Genomic DNA, 15506 nt, shown 5'->3' with positions numbered 1-15506 from the left:
GATAGCGATCCTGTATAGGGTTTCCCATGAGCAACTGGTGTGTTTGAACTTCAGACCTTGCAGTTAGCAGTCCAGTGCTGATCCTATAGTACCACACTTGGTCTCCATATATTTATTATTGTTGTTGTTACTTGCCTTTGAGTCAGTTTCTACTCAGAGAGACCCTGTATAGATTTTCTGAGGAGTGGCTGGTGGGTTTGAACCATCAAGCTTGTGTTTAGCAGCTCTACCAGACTGCTCATTGGAAGTCCTATACAAGGTCCTATGAGTCAGAACCGACTTGACAGCACTTAACAATAACACAGATAGATAGACACACACACATATAGTCATCTTCATCTTGGAGTGCTATTGAATCGGATCTGACTCATCTTTCTCCAGTGGAGTCACTGGTGGTTTGAGCCACTGACCTTTGGGTTAGCAGCCTATTGCTTTAACCACTGTGTAGCCAGGTCTTGCTAACAACATTATTCAGCTATAAAAAGCAATAAAGTATTAATACATCCTACAACGAGAATGATCCTTGATCTTGTGGTCCACTGCTCATCCTAGAGCACCACACCAGGACTCCTATAGAGAAGTGTGTGTGCTTATATATTAGGGTAAGTCAGAAAGTATTACTACTAGGGTTCCAGTTCATACATATACATGTTTCCAAAAGAATCATGTTTAATCATGTCTCTGGGATCAGTGGATGGCTGCAGACAAGTTCTCTCAGTAATACAAGCATCTTGATCTCTTTAGGGTGCATTTTTAAAAAAGGTCCAATCAAGAGGCTTCTGAGGGGATCTTCTGGGACCATTAAATTCAAGGCAGAGACATCAGCTCAGAAGGTTATGGTGATTGATTTTGGGGGATTCCAAAGGGGTCATCTTGATAGCTTTTCTCCAAGGACACATACTGTTTTTAGAAAGTTCCTTTGTATATTTAGCCAAAATATGGCTCCTGAAACAACCTCCACTCACTTACTGCCATGGTCCTGCTCTCTGAAACTTTTCAGAACAAGTTGAGGCAACCATCATAGTAGACTTTCACAAACACTCAGAGATAATTCCTATTTCTCACTGGCTTAGTAGCAAGTCTATTTTGCTGCATGTTGATTGTGCTGTGACCTGAGCACTTCCAGTCTCCAAACCAAGTTCACTGAGTTTATTCACTCCTTCATTCATCATTTTATCCAATCAATTCAATCACCTACTGTACATTGTGTCCTCAGATAAGGATGTTCCTTTAAAAACCAAACAAACCTATAGAGACACTACTCACCTGCTTGGCCAAGCAAATTGGCTAAATCCAGATGAGGTAAACACTGCACTAACCACCAAACAACAGCAATAGTAACAACCCAGGGGAGTCAGAGAGGAAAAAGCCGCTGGAGTAGCCCAAAGGAGGCTGGAAAAGGAAGTTGAGGAGTGAGCTGAGAATCTTCTCTAGAAGAAGGGAGGTTTTGTCTTGTGAGGAACACCTCTGAATGGTTCAGGGAAGGAAACCAATTATCTTGACAATTTTAAGGAGAAGCAAATCAGTACTAGTTAAGGTGGTGGATAAAAATATCAACTATAAATGGAATTCTCAAGGCTGTGAGTAAGAGTTAGTGGCTTATTAGCTGCCAAACCCAAACCAAAGCCACTGCCATGAAGTCGATGCTTACTCTTAGTGAGCCTCCAGGATACAGCAGAACTGCTCCGTGGAGATTTCAAGTCTGTCAATCTGTATGGAAGCAGACTGTTGTCATATCTTCCTCCTGTGGAGTCGCTGGTGGTTTGAACCACTGACCTTTTGGTTAGTGGCCTATTGCTTTAACCACTGTGCCACCAGGGCTCCTTAACCTTAACCTTTTGGTTAGCAGTCGAGTGCTTATCCTACAGCATCACACCAGGGTAGTGTTGTTGTCACATGCCGTTGAGTCAGTTCCAACTCACAGCGACCCCTTACATTGTTTCTGAGGAGCAGCCGGTGGGTTTGAACTGCCACCTTGCGGTGTTAGGGCAGGCAATTCAGTGTTCTCTTTTCAAGTGCTTTTCATTGCAGCACAATATCTATCAAATTTAAGAGTTCCATGTGGCACTGTAGCATCCGCGAACCACAGGTCGGCAGTTCAAGCCCACCAGCTGCTCCTCAGAAACCCTGTACAAGGTCACTATGAGTCTGAACCGACTCAATGGCACACCGCTCCTGGTGTGGCACTGTAGGATAAGCACTGAACTGTGAACTACAAGGTGGGCGGTTCAAGCCCACCAGCTGCTCCTCAGGAACCCTGTACACTTAACAACAACAACAACAACAATTCTTATGCAAAGGAGCCGTTCGGTGCTGTGGGTTAAGTGTTGGGCTACTCACTGGAAGGTCAAACTCACTAGCCACTCTGCGGGAGAAAGACAGTTCCTATAAAGACAGGCTTGGAGACCCTGCGGAGCAGTTCTCCTCTGTCCCATAGGACATAATGAGTTGGGACCAACTCAATGGCACTGGGTTTGGCTTGATCTTGTTACCCTTATAAAAAAAAAAAAAAAAAAAAAATTACTTGAACTAAGAAATAAGACAAGGGACCAATGAAGAGGGCAGGTAGAAAGAGATAAAACATCTACAATATTGCTCTACCTGAGACAGCAGCAACTGGGAACAATAATGACAGACATGGACGAGGACACTTTAACAACTAAGAAAACAACTCTATTACGCACACAAGAATTAGAGTTAGGAAATGGTGGGACTACTGTACCTGCTTAGCGAGGTAGAGTTTGGTTATAGAAGATTTGTTGGTCCTGGATTTATACACATGGAGAAGTTGCCAAGGGGCCAGTAGCCAAAGGAAGCCCAAGGGGATCCACACCAGGACAGTTTGCTCAAAACAAAGTGGCAAGTCAGCCTCCGGGCTATCCAGGAACGAGGAATTCTGGGGGATCAAAAATGAAGGAATATTGGAAACATGCATTTTTTTTTTTAAACAGAAGACCATTCCCCAGTACACCCCAGCTGCTTCCAGACTATTGCAACTCAAACCCTATCTATGTCAAGCTCAGCCCTTTAGCTCTCTGCATCACTCTATCAACACCCTTGTGACATTCAGTGACTTTTGTAGCCTAGAATTCCAAGTGGACTCGAAATTTTTCTGCTATTATAATTCTTAATAAACGTCACCACTGCATTTGCCAGACTGTAGGGAGAAGATGGACCATTCCTCAGTCCAAAGGGGAGAATTGTTCTATAGCACTGGTTTAGTTCACTGGTTATTGTTCAAACATGCAGATACCAAGCTGACTGAATGCTTGGCAGATGATGACATTTGGTCTCCTACAGCCATGGGCTGAATACTCAGTAAGCACAGGTTTACTTGTACTTACTCACTAATCTGTAGTAATTTTCTGGGTACTCCATCCCAGTCAGGGATTGTAAATTTGAAAACAGGCTTTGATTCTGAAGGCTGTAGTGTTCGGAGAGAGACAGATGCCAGCCAGACCTAGAAGTCGAATTTTTGATGTAGTGAAAAAATGTGAAACTGTTCACTACAGATTAGTAAGTAAGCACAAATAAGCCTTTGTTTACCTTGCTTATTGGGTAATAGGCCCCTTCCTACAGTCCAGAGAGGGTTATATCTGAACCCAAATAGGCCTGGCCAGGTTTGGCACAGTATCCTCTGGGCTTCATTGGTCAAGTAAGTCTGGCCTTGTTTAGGAACTTGAATTTGTTCTACCTTTTTCTCCCATTCTACCTGAGACTAGGGAGTCCTGATAGCTCTGTGGGTTAGGTGTTGGTCCACTAATCACAGGGTCGGAGGTTTGAGCCTACCAGCCACTCCACAGGAGAAAGATGAGGCTATCCCATAAAGATTTATAATCTTGGAAATTCTAAATTCTACTCTGCTGCACAAGACCTCTCTAAGGTGTTGAAGAACAAAGCTATCAGTTTGAGGACTAAGGTGTGCCTAATCCTAGCCATGGTATTCTTAATAACTTCATATGCTTGTGAAAGTTGGACAGTGAATAAGGAGACCGTAGAATTGATGCAGTTGAGCTCTGGTGTTGGAGGAAAATATTTAAAGTCCCATGGAGTGTCAAAAGAACAAAGCAATCTGTGTTGGGAAAAGTACAGCCAGAATGCTCCTGGAAGCCAGGATGGCCAGACTTTGTCTCTTAACTTCAGGCATATTGTCAGGAGGGACCAGTTTCTAGAGAAGAACATCATGTTTGGTAAAGTGGAGGGTCGGAAAAAAAGAGGAAGAAGTCCAACTAGATGGATTGGCACAGTGGAGGCAGTGATGGGCTCAGGCTTAGCAACGATTGTGAGGTTGGTGCAGGAATGGACAGTGTTTCATTCTGCTGTGCATCGGCACTTGACAACAATAACAGCTCTGTCCAAGAGTCCCTGTGAGTCAGACTAGACTCAATGGCAGAGGGTTTTTATCTGGAACCTTCTATTGTATGTGAGAACCTTGGGTAGCGGTATCCAGGAAGCATTTAGCTCCTGGTTTCATGGTTCATGTGGGCTCATCCAGTGGACGAGTTTCTTCTTTGAGCCTTTGGTTTCCTTCTTTCTGTTTTGCTCCACATGAGTAGAGGCTAGCATTTGTATCTTAGAAGACCACCCACAAGCTTTTAAGACTCCAAACGCTACTCACCAAATTATGATGTACATTATCTTTATGAACTATGTTATTCTCAGTTTACTGAATTGTCCCATGAGATTATGGTCTCCTCAAATCATCTAACCCAGTAAATCAATTCTGTGAGGTATTTAGATATGTTTAGGAAGCCTTGTAACTGTGTCCCTTCCTGTAAATAATTTTTAATTGTTTGGTATAGCTGTTTGAACAGACATTGTGAAGACAAGTTTGAGCGCCATGACTAAAATGTTCTGTGGAATAATTCCCAGTGGACTTAATTCCAGTGATTAGGCCTGTTATGGTCTCCCTTCCTGTGGTAGTCCAGTCATCCAGTACAGTCCAGCCTATCAGGCCTCGGCGTCTAGGTCTTTTCTAAGATGGAAAGTGTTATTTCATTCCCATGTCTGATCCTATCATACAACAGAAACAACTTTAGGAAAATGTTTATTTCCTTTACACTGCAAAAATTGTCATTGGTCTTGCTGCCACGGAGTCAGTTCCAACTCATAGCAACCCCACACGGGGCTTCCAAGGCTGTAACTCTCTATGGGAGCAGAAAGCCTCATCTTTCTTCCACAGAACCGCTATGTAGTTTTAAATTGCTGACCATCTGATTGGCAGCCCAAGTTGCAAACACTACACTATCAGAGCTCCTCATTATTGGTTCTAAAGGGAATCAAAGAAGACTCTTTTCAAATAAATTCTCAAGTCTTTCCCTGCTACAAACCGGAAGTTCATAGAATCAGTCCTGACTTGCCTCAGCTGTGACTAGCGAGTCACAGGTCTTCTACTTTCTGAGTTGTTAGCAATCGCCACAACAACAATGTCATCATTTACTGAGTATTTAGCCTATATTTTATCAGCCTATGCTCGTTACATGTACTAACTCATTCAATCCTCACAGCAACGCCCAAAGTGGGCATTGTTATTATTCCCATTTTACAGATGAGGAAATTGAGTAGAGCTGTTAAATATTCTGATTGAAGTCACACTATAGGTATCTTTTTTCTAAAATGTTCCAGGCTATAATAATAACATTTTGTTGCTGTTGTTGTTGTTGGGAGATTGTTTTAGATCTTTACATTTATTTTCTCACTAAATCTTTACAACAATCCCCTAACACATTCTCAGAAAGATTTCAAAGGAGCCCTGATAGTGTAGTTGGTTATGAGTTGGACTGCTAACCACAAGGAGAGTAGTTAGAATCCATGGGAGAAAGTCACTCCATGGGAGAAAGATGAGGCTTTCTGCTCCCATAAAGATTTACAGCCTTGAAAATCCTACACAGGATCTCTATGAGTGGGAACAGACTCTCCGGCATGCCACCACCACCATGGGTCAGGCATACAGCAATATATTCAGAAGAACATAAACATGTTAGACATTTAGTAAGAGTCCACTGCCGTATACTCAAAAGTACTTCAATGAAAAATTCTCTTTGAGGAATTAAAAACAAAAAAGACCATCAACTTCATTCATGGTAATATTAATCAGAGCCAAAGTCTGCCTACTTGAGAGCTCACATTCTGAAGGTCAAGGTTCATATTGGTGGTGCGATGTGGAGTTGGTTCCAACTCATAGAGACCCTGTACAGGGTTTCTGAGGCTGTAAATCTTTACGGGAGCAGAAAGCCTCATCTTTCTCCCACTGGTAATTTTGAACTGCTGACCTTGAGATTAGCAGCCCAACTCTTAACCACTACAGTTCACGTTAGGTAGGTTTATTTTATTCAAAGACAATGGTGAGTTATTTGGCAAGTCCCTTTCAAATACCTTATTGCAGTATTGCTCTCACTACAGCAAAGTAAAACTGCTGCATTCTTAAACCTCCCCCTCTTCCACCAACCAGCTGGGCATCCCAAAAACGACTGGGAAATTATAGACATTTATTGAGTTTTCTTATCTATTTGCTTCTGGACTTCAGCTTTTTTTGACACTGATGTTTTTCAGATTTTAGCTTGCATCGGCAGCCCCTGGAGGGCTTGTTAAAATACAGACTGGTGGGGCCATTTCCAGAGTTTTCGATGGAGTAAGTATTGGGTTGTTGTTGTTGTTGTTAAGTGCCGTTGAGTCGGTTCCGACCCATAGCGACCCTGTACAGGGTTTCCAAGGCTGTAAATCTTTACAGGAGCAGAAAGCCTCATCTTTCTCCCGCGGAACAGCTGGTAGTTTCGAACTGCTGAGCTTGCGGTTCGCAGCCCGATTTGTAACTACTATGTATTGGGTGGTGTCTTAGAATTTGCATTTCCAGCAAGCTCCCTCATGGTGCTGATGCTTCCAGACCACGCACTGAACAGATTACTGCTGTACCATGCCAAGTACACCATTACACTCCACTTTCTTTCTACTACCATTTTAAAGTTTATCTTTTCTTCTGCCCTTGATGTCATCATTTCTTATTTCTCCTCAGTGGATCTTCAGTCTCTTTTTCTTCTCTAGTTTCTACTTTGCCCAAAACCATGCACAAGATTCCCTATCCAACAATTACCTTAATTTTACCTACTTTCCCTTCCTAAACCTAGTATTCAATTTGGAACCGCTGTGAGGACCCTTAATAACAACAACAACAGCCATTGTTAAATATCAGTATAGTTGTTTCCACTACCACCTTTCCTCTCTACCTGCCTTCCAGCCTATTTCTACCCAGAGCTATTGAAAGTCTTCTCTGCATGAGTGATTGTCAACGTTGCACCTTGTAAGCACATAGCCCACTAACCCACTACCGTCAAGTCAAGTTTCAAGTCTGAGACACGTAGGAGGCTTAATAAAGCATTGCTGGCACCCACCCCTGATTATTTAAATCAGAATGTTTGCTCTAGACTCCAAAACAATGGTCATCAAACTTTAAAATTCAGAAGAATCACCTAAGATACCCAAATATTTTAATCACATCAGGTGATGCTGATGCTCAGGAGTTTGCAAACCGCACTTTGTGAAACACTATTCTAAGAAGGTCATTACTTTCTCAAAATCACTAAATCCAAGGTCCTTTCTCATTCTTCCACTAAATAAATCATTTGGCACCTTCACGGTTCTTTCTGTCTTGACATTCTCTGCCTTCTATAGCTTCATGAGGCCACACTGTTCTGTCACCTAGTTATCTGATCTTTCCTTCTGTGGTATCTCTTTCTTGTCTTCTCTTCTAAAAATAGAACTGCCCAAGTCTAAGTGCTTGTTGTTAAATGCTGTTGAGTCGATTCTGACTCATAGTCACCCTGTATAGGCTTTCTGAGGAGAAGCTGATGAGCTTGAACTGCCGACATTGCAGTTCAAATGGCTTTGCAGTCTGGCGTATTAACTTACAATGCCACAATGCCCAAATTGGCATTCTTGGCCTCAATTTCTAGTCTGTATCATTAATTACCAGCTAGATAATTCCTCCAGAATATATCATTATCATTTCAACACCATCTTTCAACAGAATTTGATCATGGGCCTCCTTTTCTTCCTCCTGCCCACAAACAATACAATGCCCCCTCTCCACATGGATGATTTGAGAAGTCCTTTTCCAATTTCTCTTTGGAGAAGGTAATTTTGCAGCTATCTAGTGCTCAAAAAGAATCTGGGATAAAAAAATATATTTGTTAGAGACTGCATAGATTATCTTTCACAGATGGTATAGCCTTTGTAGATACTATGATTTATCCTTTCTTTAAAAATAAAAAGTCTGAGCTTTACACCCACTGCATATCTAACTTTTCTGGTTCTTGCTGGTGGTCACTCTAGACTGATTGACAGAATAAGTAGGAGAGTATGTAATTTCTCACCCAAAAAGTAGAGTTGCAGAACTCTTCCAGCATGATTTTTGGAGCACTTCTGGATCGAAGGCTCCTCTGTTCGTATGTGGTTCTCTCTTTTCTTCAGAGAAGGTAGGATTTGAGTAGCAAAGTACTATCTTCCGTTCAGATGTTCAGCTGTCACATCTAAAAGCAGATTTCCTGACCTTTCATCCCAACAATTTAACTGTTAACTATTAACTCTGCCCAATGCATGTTTACATTATTCCAGTGAAGAGGCATGTGACTGAGGAGCCCGAGAGACAGGTAGACGAACCAGTTCCCAAAGTGACCACACAGAAAGATGGCAGCAGAGCTGGTTAACAAGCCTTTGCTTCTCTGGAGGTGGAATAATAAAAATAAAGAAAGCATCTGTGGAGGGGCATCCATCCTTGAAAGTGTCATTTCACTCGGCCTTGAGTCTATAGCAGTGTGAAATAGCTCACTCCGCTGGCTTTTCAATTAAAAACGAAGAACCTAAAGCATAGTACAAAATAGTATAGAATTTGAAAGAGTTAGGTTAAAAAAAATAGGCATAACCAATGTAAACCCAGATATACACATGTGTGTATATGTGTATGGATTTATGCAACAGAATGTTAAACTTGGTTATCACTAGATAGTAGGATTATGGGTAATTTTTATTTTTATTTTTGCTTGTCTGTATTTTCTGGTATTTTTCATAATTATCAGGTATTATTTGCATGGATGATTTTTTAAGTAATATTTTATCATGTTTTTTGGTGAAGGTTTACACAGCAGTTTTGGTCCCCATTCAACAATTTCTACACCAGTTGTTCAGTGACGTTTGATACAGTCCCTACAATATGTGGACATTCTCATTATTTCTCTTTAGGTTGGTCTTTTTTCATTCATCTAGTTTCTCTGCCCCCTTACATTCTCATTTTTCTTTCAAAGTCAATGTTGACCACTAGGTTTTATACATTGTTGTTAAGTGCTGGTGAGTTGGCTCCAACTCAGACCGACCCTGTATAGGGTTTCAGAGAAGCAGCTGGTGGATTTGAACCTCCAAATTTGTGGTTAGCAGTCCAGTGCTTATCCTAAGACTCCTAGACTTATCCTTATCCTAAGACTCCAGGCTTATCCCTATCCTAAGACACCTAGACTCCAGGTTTTATATTGGTGATATTTTTTGAGCCAAGTTGTTATTTAGTTACAAGGTAACCTGAGGGCTTAGTTTTGGTTCAAAGTTTGAAAAGTATCTTAGAGCAATATTCTCAGATAGTCCTCTAGTCTCAACCATTCCAGTAGGTCTGTTTTTGTTGTTTTTTGGAAAATGAAGATTCTATTCCACATTTTTCTCCTATTCTATCAGGGTCCATCTACTGTGGCCCTGATTAGAACAGTTGGTAGTAGTAACTAGACACTGTCTAGTTCTTCAGGATCCAAGGTAGATGAGGCAATGGTTCATGTAGACGATTTGTCCCGTGGATTTGTTTCTTCTTCATTACCTTCTTTCTCTTTTGCCCTGGACAAGTTAGAGACCAATAGTTGTATCTCAGATGGCCATTCACAAGTTTTAGGATCCCATATACTACCTACCAAACTAGGATGTCGAACATAACTTTAGGAACTATTTTATGTCAATTGGCTGGTATGTCACAAGAGGCTACGGTTCGAATCCTCAAACTCAGAAATACAATCCCATAAGGTGTTTGGTTATTACTGTGCCTCCTACATGCTTTATTACATATATATGGATACATATACAGACTTTACAACAATAATGTGTGCATACAATCACGTTGTTGTTGTTAAGTGCATCAAGTAGGTTCCAACTAACAGTGACCCTGTATAGGATTTCTGAGGAGAGGTTGATGGGCTTGAATTGCCAAGCTTTTGGTTAGCAATCAAGTGCTTACCCTACAGTGTCACACCAAGACTCTTCACAGTCACATAGATACATATATATGTACATATACACACTTTAAAAGGTCTTGTGCAGCAGATTTGCCTAATGCAATACATCGTTTGATTTCTTGACTGCTGCTTCCATAAGTGTTGATAGTTGATTCAAGAAGAATGAAGTCCTTGACAACTTCAGTATTTTCTCTGTTGATAAGAATGCTGTTTATTGGTCCAGTGGTGAGGATTTTTTTTTTTTTTTTACATTGAGATGCAATCCATACTGAAGGCTTTGATCTTCATCAGTAAATATTTTAAGTCCTCTTCATTCTCAGCAAGCAAGATTGTATCATCTGCATATCACAGGCTGTTAATGAGTCTTCCTCCAATCCTGATGCCACGTTTTTCTTCATAGAACCCAGCTTCTCAGATTATTTGCTCAGCATACAGGTTGAATAAGTATGGTGAAAGAATACAAACTTGTCGCACACCTTTTTTAATTTTAAACCATCCAGTGTTCCCATGTTCTGCTTGAACAACTGCCTCTTGGTCCAGGTACAGATCTGACCCAAGCCATGGTATTTTCAATAACTTCATATGCATGTGAGAGTTGGACAGTAAACAAGGAAGACTGCAGAAGAATTGATGTCTTTGAGTTATGGTGTTGGAAGAGAATATTGAAAGTGCCATGGGCTGCCAATAGAACCAATAGATCTGTGTTGGAAGAAGTGCAGCCAGAGTGCTCCTTGGAGCCAAACTCCATCTCTCCTACTTCGGACATATTGTCAAGAGGGAGCAGTCGCTGAAGAAGGATATCATGTTTGGTAAGGTGGAGGGTCAGAGAAAAAGGGGAAGACCCCCAGTGAAATGGATTGGCCAAGTGGCAGCATCAATGGGCTCAAGCATGGCAACAATAGTGAGGTTGGCCCAGGATCGGCCAGTGTTTTGTTCTGCTGTGCACTGACTCAATGGCACCTAACAACAACAATAACAAACCTATATATACACACATAGTCCAAGTGTGGTGCTATAGGATAAGCACTGACCTGCAAGGTTGGTTTGAACTGGTCGGTGGGTCAAACCACCAGCTGCTCCTCAGAAATCCTGACTATGAATCAGAACCGACTTGACAACATATAACAATAATATACATATCTATATACCTATAAAGGGGTCCTAGTGGCATGGTGGAGTTCTGGTGTGGCACTGCAGATGAATGTGCTGTATATTGCAAGGAACCACAAGGTCAGCAGTTCAAACTCACTAGCCGCTCCTTGGAAACCCAATACAGGGTTGCTATGAGTAGGAACCAGCTCGACTGCACTTAACAACGACACCAATAAGTGGTATTGTGGGTTAAACGCCGGGCTGCTAATAGCAAAGTTTGTGCTTCAAATCCCCCAGTTGCTCTGCAAAAGACAGATAAGGTTGTCTGCTCTGGTAAAGATTTACAGTTTCAGTAGATAAGGCGGTTCTATGCTCTCCTTTAGGGTCGCAATATGTGGGAATACACCTGTGGCAGTGGGTTTAATATAGTTTAGTTTGGGGGTGGTGGTTTATACACATATGGGGTAGTTCTCATATAGTACTGAATAAACCAAAAGTTTGGTTTGAACCTCCAGGTCGATTGGTTCAAACTCACTATCTGTTCCTAGGAAACCCTGTGTAGGGTCACTATGAGTTGGAACCGACTCAACAATACTTAATTAACATCATATACATATGGAGTTCTGGTGTGGCACAGTGGAATAAGAAGTTGACTGCTAACTGCAAGGTCAGTAGTTCATACACACCACCCACTCCTTGAAAACTCTATACAGGGTCGCTATGGGTTAGAACCAACTTGGTGACACTTACTGACAACAGCAGTAGTACACATATATGTCTACATGCATACATATATATATTTTTTTGGTTGCTTATGCTCTTGTTTCAAAATTATATACTCCATAGCAATTACCAACAGATTCTTTTTCTCTGTACTTTTTAGTGAGATCGTTTACCTTTATTAAGCTGTGTAGCTTCACCTTCATTCAGACCTTTTCTATCACCAAACATAACAAGTATCTAGATATCTAGAGCATGAGTCCCCTCTCCCTCTCCTCCACCATCCCTGGTAACCACTAAAGAACATTTGTTTCTGCATGTGTACTTGTTGATGTCATTTCATAGAAGTGAGAATAGGCAATATTTGCTTTCTTATGATTGACTTCTTTCACTCAACATCTTGCCATCCAGATTTACCCATGTTCCAAGATGTTTTGGGAACTCAGTTTTCTTTATTGTTAAGTAATAGTCTATTGTATGAGTGTGTCATATTTATTTACTCATTCATTCATTGATGGAGCACTTAGGTTATTTACATTTTTTTGCTATTGTAAATAGTACTGCTATGAACATAGACATACATATATTTGTTGAACTGAATTTCTGATTCACCCTGCTTCTTCATAGTAAAAGGCAGGCAAAACTTTTTTTTATCTTCTATTCATTCAGTCTTAAATTGTAATGTTCAAAAGAATCACAGAATGGAGCTCATTAGAGGTCCTCTTTCAGGCACCTCTCTCCAAAGATTCCGATGTATTGGGCTTCAGGTACAGCCTAGGGATATGCTTCTTCATAAACATGTGGTGGTTCTTAGCTACGTGGTCTGAATATTGAGCTAAACAACATAGTCAATGGCAACTGGGAGTATTCTAAACAACGCCTCTGTGTGATGGGCAATGATATTTGTTAAGCAGGTGTTATTTTTCAATCAGGGACTCCTAATCTAATCTAACAGGACAGGACTATATTTGCCAGCATATGAAGGTCTATCTACCATCATTTGGAGGATCATGAAGAACATTTTGGTCATCAATACTAATGCAAACATGGCTCTGACGTTGTGTGGTAGAGTTCATATATAAGGTTTTATCTAAATAACCCAGGATCTATTAATTTTGTTAATATTGTCATCAAAATTATCCCTCTCCCCTAAAAAAAAAAATTCCTGTAGAGAACTCCTGATCATCAGAAAAAGCAGGAAGAAACCTGTTTAGCTTCTGAACTTATTTACTGTTTTTTCATGGTTCTCCTAATAATACCAGGTAAGATATTGTATGTTTGGGAAACACTCAGGTAGAATCCAGATAGACAAAGCATAATTAAATGCTAAGATATTATCTAGAAGGACAGAGGTTGATTATTTTTGGATAACCAGACAATAGAAAGATAACTTTACCTGGCCTATCCTGACAAATCCACTTAGGCAGAGAAAAAAAAGATCCTAACATGCAATTCAGTATTATATTAGAAAGATGAAATGGAGAAGACTTGTTCATTTTGTTTTCATCCCATCATACTAAGATGTGAAGAACCCTAAACCCAGTATAGGAAATCCAACTTTGTGTTTAAGACAGGTAAATTCATTGCTTCTTTGTTCTGTGGGTACATCGACTATTATATTGATTAATTAATGAGAGTTCTGGTGTGGCACTGAAGGATCAGCACTGGACTTTAAACCACAAGGTCAATGGTTCAAACCCACCAACTACTCCTCAGAAACCCTATACAGAGTCACTATGAGTCATAATCAACTCAGTGGCACTTAACAACAATACCAGAGTACACTTTAATTTATACATATGTTGTTGTTGTTGTTAAGAACCGGGGAGTTGGTTCCAACCCATAGTGACCCTGCACAGGGTTTCTGAGGCTGTAAATCTTTACGGGAGCAGAAAGCCTCATCTTTCTCCCACGGAACAGCTAGTAGTTTCAAACTGCTGACCTTGAGGTTGGCAGCCCAACTCGTAACCACTACGTTACCAGAGCTCCTTAATTTATACATATAGACATACATATTCAAATGTATGCTTTAATGCATGGTCTAAGAATAAGCAATACATGTTATGGTTACTTTAAATTCACAAATAATAAAAATGTTCATGATTAGTGCCAGGGTATATGTTGTAGACTATTAACATCTGAAAGGTGTATACATTTTATTGGAGCCTTCATTTAGTTATCTTAAGTTTGAAAATAGAGGTTTTCTCTGTTATGTTAAGGAGGCATGGGTCTTATACCTAATCACTTCTGATTGGTGTCCTATCAAAGGAGCAGAATAGACGCAGAATTCACACAGAGGTAGACAGACGCTGTCTACAAGCAAAGCAATACTGGGGACTGTCTGTCACCACTGGAAATGAGGAGGAAAACCCACAGACGGGATCAACGCAATGAGATTTTGGTTTTTAGTTTCCCGAACTGTAAGAAAATAAACTGGGGGAGGGGAAAGTAACTTAGAACAGCATCAAAAGAAAAATAAACAAACAAACAAACCTTTGTCCCAGGCCTGCCAAAAGTCTATTTGCATGAGATGCAGTGCACCAAACATGAATAAAGTTACCCCGGAGACATTGTACGTCTGATGTCATAAGGGAGCAAGGGTCGGGAGAGGGATGACTGAAGACACAGTGGTAGAATCCGTGTCTACAAATCTTCACTAGTGCAGCTTCCTGGCCTGTCACTTAAATTGCTGTGAGAAGGGAACTGGTTTAGTGAAAAAAGGAAGTACACTTCACTGCCAATGAAGTATCCTGGTCAAAAAACTCAACTTCAATTTGCTCACACTCCAGATCTAACTACCATTTTACATGAAACCATAAACAATCAGAGAAATCTAGAATGAAGTGGCTCAATTCCTTAACAAACAAATTTCAGCTGCTAACCAAAAGACTAGAGGTTCAAGCCCACACAGCGGTTCCTCAGAAGAAAGGCATGGTCGTGCTTTCTTCTTTCTTCTGAATCACAGCCACTGAAAATCCTAGGGAGCTCCCCCTAGGATTGGAGCCGAATTAAAAAAAAAAAAAAACAAGAGAGAAATAAAATAACAAGTGTTAGAGAGACTGTGGGGAAATTATAACCCTTATCATTGACGATAAAGGTAATACAGAAATGGCTGCAATCATACACTGACTGAGAACTTCCAGAGGTTCAAGCCGTATTCAGAAGAGGCCATGGAACTAGGGATATCATTGCTGATGTCCGATGAATCTTGGCTGAAAACAGAGAATATCAGAAAGATGTTTACCTGTGCATTATTGACTACTCAAAGGCTTTTGATTGTGTGGATCATGACAAGCTATGGACAACAATGCAAAGTCTGAGTATTCTGGAACACTTGATTGTGCTCATGAGGAATCTGTATATGAACCAAGAGGCAGCTGTTCGAGCAGAACATGGGTACATTGAATGTTTTAAAATTAAGAAAGGTGTGCGACA

At 40.7% G+C, this 15506-nt stretch overlaps 1 protein-coding gene across 1 annotated transcript in view; it reads right to left on the bottom strand.

Moving 5' to 3' along the window:
- Window positions 1-8442, bottom strand: part of ABCC2 (ATP-binding cassette, sub-family C (CFTR/MRP), member 2) — a 91116-nt gene extending 82674 nt beyond the window's left edge. The window contains exons 1-2 of the mRNA XM_006831242.1: window positions 8370-8442; window positions 2723-2896 (exon numbers count right to left, since the gene is read on the bottom strand). Coding sequence (XP_006831305.1) covers window positions 2723-2896; window positions 8370-8402 — 207 coding nt within the window. The 5' untranslated portion in view covers window positions 8403-8442. The remainder of the gene's footprint in view (window positions 1-2722; window positions 2897-8369) is intronic.
- Window positions 8443-15506: the final 7064 nt, after the last annotated feature.

Source organism: Chrysochloris asiatica, unplaced genomic scaffold, assembly GCF_000296735.1.
Source record: "Chrysochloris asiatica unplaced genomic scaffold, ChrAsi1.0 scaffold00003, whole genome shotgun sequence".
Lineage (NCBI taxonomy): Eukaryota > Metazoa > Chordata > Mammalia > Afrosoricida > Chrysochloridae > Chrysochloris > Chrysochloris asiatica.
This window is presented reverse-complemented; position numbering and strand designations above follow the sequence as displayed.